Source organism: Microtus pennsylvanicus, chromosome 2, assembly GCF_037038515.1.
Source record: "Microtus pennsylvanicus isolate mMicPen1 chromosome 2, mMicPen1.hap1, whole genome shotgun sequence".
Classification (NCBI taxonomy): domain Eukaryota; kingdom Metazoa; phylum Chordata; class Mammalia; order Rodentia; family Cricetidae; genus Microtus; species Microtus pennsylvanicus.
This window is the reverse complement of record NC_134580.1, coordinates 149902084-149912974: the sequence shown is the minus strand read 5'-3', so window position 1 is coordinate 149912974 and position 10891 is coordinate 149902084. Positions and strand designations below refer to the sequence as shown.

Below are 10891 nucleotides of genomic sequence, written 5' to 3'. Positions count from 1 at the left end.
CAATCTCCAAACGCCTAAGCTGGGAGCTCAAAGGCAGGGCTGCTACAGGTATCTCTGCGGCCTTTCAGGGTCGCCAGGAAGCCTGACAACCCCAAGCATGAACAGTGCTGCAGAACCTTGGGGCCCAGAGTCACAGACCCAATCTTCCCAGCCTTCCAATCACACAGCACTCAGGGTCACAGGGGTCACCTGCTTCAGTCAGGCCCTGGCCTCTGGGCAGGACCTTGGAGACAGGACCCAGCTTTCATGTGCTTTCTGCCTGCTTGGCACACTGGGAACGCTTGTGAATTCTTCAACAGTTCTTCTTGTTTTCATTCTTGTCAAGAGTAATTTGTCAATCAACTTCTTGAGTGGTTAAAATAATTTGGTAAGTTGCATACACAAGAGTGGATGCTGAGTCCTCTGCTGCCATCTTATGCGCCCCCACCCCACCCCCAATGCTGTGGGTGAGTGGCTTTGTCTCCACCATCCTCCCAGCCCTGGGGCATGCATGTGTCAGAGCTGGGCAGGAAGCTGGGGCTCCGGGGACCCCAGAGGCAATAGCCTGAGACAGGCACTTGCCTGGTAGGTCCCTGGGGCTGTGGAGCTAACTCCACACACACACACACACACACACACACACACACACACACACACACACACACACCCCAACCTCACTAATTGCTTACAGCTGCAGCTAATAGGCCAGCAGTGCAGCGGGAGGGCCCTAAGGCCCAGGCTTCTTGGCTCCTGGGGTTGGTGGCTCAGGAAGCTGAAACTGAGCTTCCAGGAGCCCGGGGTTGGTAGCCTGTGCTCCAGTTCCCACCAGCACTCCTGCCCTGGGTCCGCAGCCTCTCTCCGAGTCCTTTTCTCTCTCAGAAGAAGGTAGGCTCACACGAGAGGGGTCCTCACAGCACCTGCTGCTGTGGCCTCTCATTTGGTCATTCTATTGTGGACACCATGCATGTCTAACTGCACTCTTGGAACCAATCATATGGTTGATTCTGAGATGGCAAAGGCAATAGTTCAACACGGTGCGATCCCATTTCCCACAGATTTGGGTGTGAGGGTGCAGCACAAGTGAGTGAGAACCTTCTGGATCCTTGGGTAGGAGGTGGTGGGGTGAACATCCCTAGACCATTCTTAGAGCTCAGACAGAAACTGGACCACAGCCTGGATTCTGACCCTCAGCATCACCCAGGCAGATCCTAGGAGCAGTGAGGGCCACAGTTAGGCCCCTGCCTTGTCTAAATGGAAGGGTCAGAGCCACGAAACAGTCCTTTGTGAGCTGAGGGCTTGTGGAGTGTGGTCTGTGAGAGCGAATGGGAGCCCTTGGGGCTGCGATGGCTCAGCAGTAGAGAACTTGCTGCTCCTCCAGGAGAGCTGGGTTCAGTTTTCAGCACCCATTTTTGGCAGCTGACAGCTGTTTGTGACCCCAGTTCCTGGAGATCTAACCCCTTTTTCTGGCCTCTGCAGGTACCCAGGTACCCAGGCCATCCCCAGGTCCATACCTGACGTCGTCTGCTTCAGCTTCTCGTTTTTCTTTTTCCTCCATTTCCACGGTTTGAAGATCCTGCCCAGTGTGGCCAGCTTGCTGTTCCTCCGCACAGGGGGAGTTCGAATCCCTGAGACCAGAGGCTCGGAGCGTGCTGGGGGAGTTTGGTCCATCTCATCTGCAAGATAAGAACAGGGAAGGTTCTCACGAGATGATTATCAGGCTCCAGAGACCCAGGCGATCATCCTTCTATATGTGACCGCATAGACAGCTCAGGGAATGGGTGCAGCGCTGGACTTTCTCTGGCCTCCTCTGACACAGTACACACAGGAGGCAGGGGTAATTTAGGAGTGGTGTGATCCTTTTTCCTTCCATGGTGACCCTCCTCCCATAGCCCTTACAGTTTACAGACCTTGCCCACCCTACCACTTTACCGTCATGGTCTAAAGGCTGATGGGCTGCATGATGAACTGCCCTCTGCCCCAGGACCTTTGCACACGCTGTGCCTACCGCCCACACTGCTTTCCTTCCCAGTTCTCCTCTCCACTGCACATGACATTGTCATCTACAAACATGTTGGGCTATGGGATGCATCTATAGCGATCCTGAGATGCATGCTATGTGGAGACTGTAGTTTAAACACACATATTGGATGTAAGCAATGTACTCAGATAAGTGTTTTTTCCCTCCAGGAAATCTTCACCCTCTCCCTGTGCAGACTGTGCCATCCCTTGGCTTATGCCCTATACACATAGGCATCAAGGAACCACAAAATCCCCCCGGGCCCCTTCCCTTGCTCATCAGCTGTCCAAGAGCTGGGCACAGACCAGGCACAGCAGCAGAACACAGCAGAGGTCTGCCCATCAGACCATCCCAGGAAACGGCTGCACAGCAAGCCAACCCCTGAGTGGACGGGGGCGGGGCCTTGCAGTGAGACAATGGTTTTACCCTGTAAACATTTGTTTCTTGTACTTGGTTAATAAAATGCTGATTGGCTGGTAGCCAGGCAGGAAGTATAGGCGGGGCAACTATGCAGGAAGTAGAGGTGGAGCAATAAGAACAGGAACATTCTGGGAAGAGGATTCTGTAGTCTGTAGTCGTGACCCAGCCACAGAGGAAGCAAGCTGTGACTGCCTCACCAAATAAGGTACCGAGCCACGTGGCTAACATAGACAAGAATAATGGGCTAACATAAGTTTTAAGAGTTAATAAGAAGTTTGAGCTACTAGGCCAATCCGGTTATAACTAATGTAGACCTCTGTGTGATTTCTTTGGGCCTTAATGACTGCGGAATGGAAAGGGACAGAAACTCAGACAACAGGGTCCCTCCTTCCTGGTGACTTAGGACATGGGCACACAGTAGAGGGTATACATAGACAGATGGATGATGTGGGATGCCCTTCTGTATATGTGTTGCTTTTATAGGTTGATTAATAAAGTTGTTTTGGCCAATAGCTTAGCAGAGTAAAGCAAGGCAGGAAATCCAAACAGAGATATAGAGAGAGAGTAGGCAGAGTCAGGCAGCCACCCGCCAGCCAGCCCCGGAGGAAAGAAGACACGTAGAAAATGAAGTAATGCCACAACCATGTGGTAATACATAGACTAATGGAAATGGGTTAATTTATGTAAGAACTAGCTAGGAATATGTCTGAGCCATTGGCCAAACAGTGTTTTAATTAATACAGTTTCTGTGTGATTATTCAGGTCTGGGAGGCCGGGAAATGAAAGAGCAGTCTCCATCTACGGATGGCCCAGGAAAGTCCAAGTAGTGTGATGTGTCACTCTGAGGACAGTAGCAACCTGCTGGCCTACCTGTTATACCTGTGGTCGCAGTCTGTGTGATATAATCCCAGATCCTGGTCTCCTAACCAAGGAACTGAGATAAAAGCTAACCCACTTATGCAAAAGTAGCGAGGGAGTGCCACTTATAACTGGGATGCAAGGGACTAGCAGGCCACATGAGTCAAGGACCCAATAGTTTATTTTTTGTGGATCCCTTCGTGGTGTTTGAGGGAAGGAAGGGCTGGTTACTGAGGAGCCTAGGAAGGACTGTTCTCTATTCAGACTGACAACTGGTCACGCAGTCATTTCTCCACTGTACATGATGCTTCTGATTGTTATCATGTGTGTGTCTAATTATGTACAGACATAAGATGACAAGTAGGGGGCTCTCTCCCCCAGAGTTGACTTTCAGAACATTGTTTGCCTTATTGAGAATGTACCCCAAAATGAGCTCAGGTCAGATCATCCTTTTCTGATCATACCTGGACATAGAGCATGATCGAGGGGAACTGTCAAGTTTGACGGTTGTCAAGGGAAGAAAATCAGCCCTCGTTCAACTGGGAGTATATGCGCAGCCCGATACAGGCAGGGGCCTGGGTGGGGTTCGGGTTGCTAGGAGCACTGTTTGTAGAGGGGTGTGTGTGTGTGGTACAGGCAGGTAAAAGAGCAGAGCTGCCAAGTGTGTTACTAGGAGAGGGGGCAAGTGCCCAAATAAGTGGCATCCAGGTTACCCACATTCCTGTGCTTGCCTGTCTCAGATCCACTGGAGACTGGCTTACTTGCTCTCCTCTCCCTAGCCAGGGTACAGATGTGGAAGAGAAACAGGCAGAGACAGGAACACAGATGGCGACAGACCCAAGGAGAACCAAGAGGTCAAAACCACTATGCAAGTGGGGCATGAAGATGCAGAGAGGCAGAGGCAGGGAGGAATTGTTTAAGTTTGAGAAAGCCTGGGCTACATCAGGAGTTCCAGGCTAGTCATACACACCCTGAACCTCTAACAGCCTGGGGTCCATTTGCCACCAGGGAAGGGCTGCTCTGTGACCTCCCTGCAGGTACCGCAAACGGATACATGAGGGGGTCCCAAGAGTCCATTCCCCACTGTGGTGTCACAAGCGTCACTGTCCTGACAAATAGTGAGGAATGGGACACACCAGGGACAAGGACAGCTGAAAGGGACAGGTCGGTCTTGGATGCCTCCTGCTGTCACTTCTCCATGGCCACACAGTCCATGCAGGATGCAGACGGTCTCTCCCTTCCCAAGGCAAACTATCTCCTGAGCCTCCCCCTTCCCTTTCCTTCCTCCGCCCACTGGTGCCAGATGGGTATGGAACTGCCAGTCTGTTGGTCCCAGCAACATTCTTGGCACAACAGGACATAAGATGGGAATAGGCCAAGTCTCCTAAACCTCCGGCTCACGTGATGGGGATGTCAACAAATGCATTCGAGGGCACAGTATCCTCTTGCTTCCAGTCATGGAAGGGTAAGAGAGTCGCAGAGGGAATCTGGAGGAAGGGGAGTCGGGGTGGGGATGCCCATCAAGACAGATAACTAGCGGATTCCCATAAGAGACTCCATGTGGGCCCTGGAGGAGGATGACACACGAATGGTCGAGCATCCTAGCAGCCAGGGAAAGCAGCAGCACACACAGATTATAAACTACAAGTCAGCCAAATGACTCTGTTAATTACCCAGATCACTAGGACCCTGGCCAAAGTGCCGGCAGCTAGGCCTCGTACACCTACACTGGACGCCTGCCCTGTGTTCTGGGAGCCTTAGATATAGGAAGCCAGATATATGACTTCCTGCTCAGCCCCACCTCAGGCGCTCCCTGGCCAGGGGAAGACAAACTGCCAAATACAGTCTGATGCCCCTGCCACTGTCACTGTCTGCTGGGGAATATTATTTTCGGGTGTGTGACTTTTGTTTACACTGCATTTGTTTGACTCTGTGAAGCAGTGTTACTGTGCCTGTCTAAAACACCTGATGGTCCTAATAAAGAGATGAACAGCCAAGAGCAAGGCAGGAGCAAGGATAGGTGGGGTTGGCAGGCAGAGAGGAGAAATAGGAGAAATCTGGGCGCAAGGAAAAAGAGGAGCAAGAGATCAAGAAGAGGAGGCCATGAGGGGCCAGTCACCCAGCTACACAGCCAGCCACAGAGAAAGAAGTAAAGTAGGGTATTCAGAAATAGAGAAAGATAAAAGCCCAGAGGCAAAAGGTAGTCGGGATAATTTAAGACAGAAAAGCTGGCAAGAAACAAGTCATGCTAAGGTTAGGCATTCATAAGTAATGTTAAGCCTCCATTTGATTTATTTGGGAGCTGGGTGGTGGGCCCCTCAAAAAGCAAAAAGAGTAAAATATCCCACAATAACTGCCCAGCCTTCAGGACAGTACACTCACGGCTGGTGTGCTCTGCCATAGCCCTCCCACCCTTCAGGACAGTACACTCACGGCTGGTGTGCTCTGCCGTCAGCCCTGCCCAGCCTTCAGGACAGTACACTCACGGCTGGTGCGCTCTGCCATAGCCCTGCCGTCAGCCCTGCCCAGCCTTCAGGACAGTACACTCATGGCTGGTGCGCTCTGCCATAGCCCTACCGTCAGCCCTGCCCAGCCTTCAGGACAGTACACTCATGGCTGGTGCGCTCTGCCATAGCCCTACCGTCAGCCCTGCCCAGCCTTCAGGACAGTACACTCACGGCTGGTGTGCTCTGCCATAGCCCTCCCACCCTTCAGGACAGTACACTCACGGCTGGTGTGCTCTGCCGTCAGCCCTGCCCAGCCTTCAGGACAGTACACTCACGGCTGGTGTGCTCTGCCGTCAGCCCTGCCCACCCTTCAGGACAGTACACTCACGGCTGGTGCGCTCTGCCATAGCCCTCCCAGCCTTCAGGACAGTACACTCACGGCTGGTGTGCTCTGCCATAGCCCTCCCACCCTTCAGGACAGTACACTCACGGCTGGTGTGCTCTGGCATAGCCCTGCCGTCAGCCTTCAGGACAGTACACTCACGGCTGGTGTGCTCTGCCATAGCCCTGCCAGCCTTCAGGACAGTACACTCACGGCTGGTGTGCTCTGCCATAGCCCTCCCAGCCTTCAGGACAGTACACTCACGGCTGGTGTGCTCTGCCATAGCCCTCCCACCCTTCAGGACAGTACACTCACGGCTGGTGTGCTCTGGCATAGCCCTGCCGTCAGCCTTCAGGACAGTACACTCACGGCTGGTGTGCTCTGGCATAGCCCTGCCGTCAGCCTTCAGGACAGTACACTCACGGCTGGTGTGCTCTGCCATAGCCCTGCCCAGCCTTCAGGACAGTACACTCACGGCTGGTGTGCTCTGCCATAGCCCTCCCACCCTTCAGGACAGTACACTCACGGCTGGTGCGCTCTGGCATAGCCCTGCCGTCAGCCTTCAGGACAGTACACTCACGGCTGGTGTGCTCTGCCATAGCCCTGCCAGCCTTCAGGACAGTACACTCACGGCTGGTGTGCTCTGCCATAGCCCTGCCCAGCCTTCAGGACAGTACACTCACGGCTGGTGTGCTCTGCCGTCAGCCCTCCCAGCCTTCAGGACAGTACACTCACGGCTGGTGTGCTCTGCCGTCAGCCCTGCCCAGCCTTCAGGACAGTACACTCACGGCTGGTGCGCTCTGCCATAGCCCTGCCGTCAGCCCTCCCAGCCTTCAGGACAGTACACTCACGGCTGGTGAGAACACTGAGAATGTGAGGCCAGAGGCAGCCCTGGCCTCCATCCTTCTCTGATGCTTCATAGCAGTACGAAGTGTTGGCCATTCTCCTCCCATCTTGTGCCCTCTCTGCACTATGGTCTGTCATGATGGGTGGGGATATCTGTCTTTGCTGTGATGTGTGACTTGCTTCTACACGGAGTAAGGGGAGTGGGCAGGAGGTCCAGCTTCCTCTCCCTCTTCCTCTCTTCTTCCTCTCCTTTAGCCACCTTCTCTTCCTTCTCCTCCCCCTCCTCTTCCTCCTCCATTCTCATTATCACTGTCAATATTGCCACTTTGTTTGACTCCCGCAACCTCCTCTTCCAGCTCTCCATTGTCAGCATAGGCTCAGGGAGGGTCATCCTGGGCTCTGACACATGGTCATCCTCACTGCATAGAGGAGAGCAAGGGGAACTTTGGCTTCTCATCAGACTACAATCCTCCCTTCACTTAAGAACTCATCCATCCATCCATTCATCCACCCACCCATCCATCCACTCTATACCATTCTACAAATATGCACAGGCACCAACTGTGTACCAGGGACTTGTCTGGAGACAGCATGTATAGAGGAGGAGAAAGGCATAGAACACTTGGGTTGTAGTTGCCTGGGGGACAGGGACCAGAAAGCGTTAGTAGAGATAGAGTGTGCTCATCTATAGAAGATGGTCCCTGACATTCACCCACCCCTCATCTGCCTTCGTCCCACCCATCCCCTACCATGGGAACCACATCACATGCATATTCATGTGTGTGCATGTACGGTCATGGAGGTCTTCACTCTTCCCACGCTCATCCCCACTAGGACCTCCAGGACAGAGTTCTGGTGGGGGAGGGGAGACACTGTCCCTAGGGCTCAGGGAATGCACACAGTACATGCAAGATGGAGCCGAGGAGCTCCTGACCCAGAGTCTGGGCTGCATGCTGGCCCTGCCAGCAGGAAGTACCGGGAAGGCTGTGCAGAGCTGAGCTACTGAACTTCAGAGGAAGCTGGCGTCCCTGCAGAACGGGCTGTGAAGGTCAGAGGATGTCCAAGGAGGGATGGCAAAGGGTGAGAATGAGGACTCTGTGAGGCGCTTGACTGTGATCAACAATTCAGCAGGGAGCCACCACAGAATCTTCAGGTCAGAAACTCCGTACATGACATCAGATGAACCACGTACCATAGAGCAGCTGCTCCTAGTGGCCCTCACACCAATAGGGAATCAAAAGGCTTCATGGGAGAGGGTGGGACAAGCTTACAGAGGTCTGAAAGCTGTGGAGTTGGGCCCCTCTCCTCCTCCTACCCTAAGTATCTCAAACCCAGGCCAGGTGGGGGTCCAAGCAGCAAGGTCAGCTTGCGTGCATGTTCTGGCATTTGGAGAGAGATTACCTTCAAACACCTCAGACAGAGATGGGCAAGTGTCTTGAACTTGTGTATGGGGAACTCACTGAGGAGAGAAAGCCTGGGCTATGTGAGCAGGTACAGCCCACCCAGACACCCTATGGCTGTGCTGACACACCACACAGGAAATGTGCCCTGTGCACATCTTGGTAAATATTTAGTAAGGACCATGGGCGTGTCTTCAGAGGGAGGGGACAGGTGAGCACCCTACTGCCTCCTTCCCACAAGTTCTCTCTGGAGTCACAGATCCACCTTCTTCTGGTAAAGAGACTGGGAGGTGCAAAGCCCTCATTAGTGGGTCCCATTAGCGGGTCTCTGTGTAACGCAGGAGTGCTAACTGCCGGCTACCTCTGCCACCTCTGCCTCCTCTGAGGCATTAGCAGCTAATTGCTGTCACACAAGCTTCCACATCTGCTTCCCACGTGCCCCTGTGGTAGCCTTGAGAGAGGCTTCCCTCCTGAGACTCCCAAGCGATGGAAGCATTGGGTCTCCTCCGGCGACATATTCACATGCAGGCACACATCCAGCCCCATGTGCAACTCTCGTCCCACCTGCCCCACCTCAGGCTCAGGGTGGCCCATGCACAGTGCCCATGAAGGCAAGAGTCCAAAGCAATTCTGGGAGCCACACCTGGCTGGCTTCAATGAACCGCAGGACTGGTTTCTATACCCACTGCATGAGAGTCCTGGTTCCAAGCCCTTATTCAGAGTTCTCTGGGCTCCCATGAGCTCTCGTCCCCTCAGCTATTGCCCTGCAGCTCATCCTGCAACATTCAAGGCTGCTGGAAGGAAGACCTGCTCAGCCAGAGACTCCAGGATACAGGGCTGCAAAGGCTGGAAAGCGGATCCTCCCAGTCCATCACTCTTATCTGGGTGGATCTCAGCCTCGAGTGTGGGCTGGGGGTGGGGGGTGAAGCTCACTCTAAACCCATCCAGTCTCAAAAATCCCCACAAGCCCTTGAAACAGTGGCTCCTCCCCTCAGAGGTGCCCAGGGACCATGCCTGCAGGGTATTTAAAAGGCCTCTTCAGGAAACACCATGTGGTTTTCCAGGTCCTTCTCTCTGTCTCCTCTCTGGGGGCCAGGAGACCATCCGGGAGCATTTTACTCATTAAACCTGGACTTGTAATTCTTCATCCGGCTTGGTTTGATTGACTGCATCAACAGAGAGACTTAATATCGGGGTACAGAAACCTTCCAAGTCTGATACACAAGTAGAGTGTCAACGGGCATTTCTGCTTCTCCCCTGCAGCCTCCTCTTTCCTTCTCTACCAAGACACCTTCCCTTCTAAATATCATCGGAAGAGAGTCCAGCTCCTTGGGGAATGACATCAGACACTTGGGACCCGGGGGTCTCAGGGTGGGCAGGGACCGTCTATACCAGACCACAGAGGAAAATGGTTCATTCTCTCCTTGATGACTTCATTCACTCACGAACTCACTTATCCACTGTTGGAAGAGGGCTGCTTTGCACCATGACGGCTCAGACTTCCAGACAGAGCTACGGGCGCCATTGTCCTTCAAAGTGTTGGCTTCTGAGAGAATAAGAGGCGGGCTCTGGAAGCCCCTGGTAACCGCGGAATGTGATGGAGAACTCTGAATTCGGTACTGAGTCCTTCCCTCTCCCACAGTCTAACGGAGGATACCAAAGAAATGTCAGAATGGAAAAGAGCTCGCTACTCGATTTGAGGGTTCCGAAATGGTGCTGGGCATTGTCCCTGTGGTAGAGCTTGCTGACCTCAGGGAAAACCAGGAGGAGCCCAGACAGGGTCTGCTGCAAGGGGATCTCTTGAGAAGTGAAAGCTACCGGGGGTGGGTGAGGAGGGGCTTTGAACTCAAGGTAGAAAGGGCTCAGAATCACAAAAGCTGGGCTCTTTTGAGAGGGCAGAGTGGGGATGATGCCAGCCCCAGATGCTAGGGAGCCCAGGTCAACACATGAAACACAGAAGAGTCAGATCTAACACAGGCGTCATGGCGACAGGTTATGACCTCTACCCGCACACAAACAAGCACACGCCCAACCAGCCCCTCAGCAGTGGTGTCTCACTGAATAATCTCTAATTTAAGAAATAAATTTGTTAACATTGATGTATGAAAAACTAACTTGCCAGCAGGAGTCTATGCATTGGGATTTGAAAGATCACAGGCTAGAGTTGAGGGTACAGAACAGAGGGCTCAGCCAAGAGCCGTGTGCGGCTATGGCGTGTACTGAGGACACCAGGGAATCACTGAGAACCCTAATGCCAGACCAGCCTTGAGACCATGGTGGATGGCAGACCACAGGCTGACAGGGCTGAAGGTCAGGGGCCCCAGGACAAGACCACGGAATCAGGAAGCAAGGTTTGCTGCGTTTTTACCACAGGACACAGCAGTGGATACAGTATGCTGCTATGTGCCATGCTCTGTCTCATGCTCCTAACGTGAACTAGAACCTTCTATCCCATCCCAACCCCAGCAGGTCGAGCATCGTTTTCATCCTTGTGTTCACACAGGGAGTAACCAGGATGTTCTTTAGACGTATGTGCCCTCCC

The 10891-nt window shown here is 53.3% G+C and overlaps 1 protein-coding gene across 4 annotated transcripts in view; it reads right to left on the bottom strand.

The window, feature by feature from the left end:
- Positions 1–10891, bottom strand: part of Phactr3 (phosphatase and actin regulator 3) — a 207782-nt gene that overhangs the window by 71122 nt on the left and 125769 nt on the right. For all 4 annotated transcript variants that reach the window (XM_075963274.1, XM_075963273.1, XM_075963275.1 and 1 more), the window contains exon 2: positions 1491–1652. In XM_075963274.1, coding sequence (XP_075819389.1) covers positions 1491–1652 — 162 coding nt within the window. The remainder of the gene's footprint in view (positions 1–1490; positions 1653–10891) is intronic.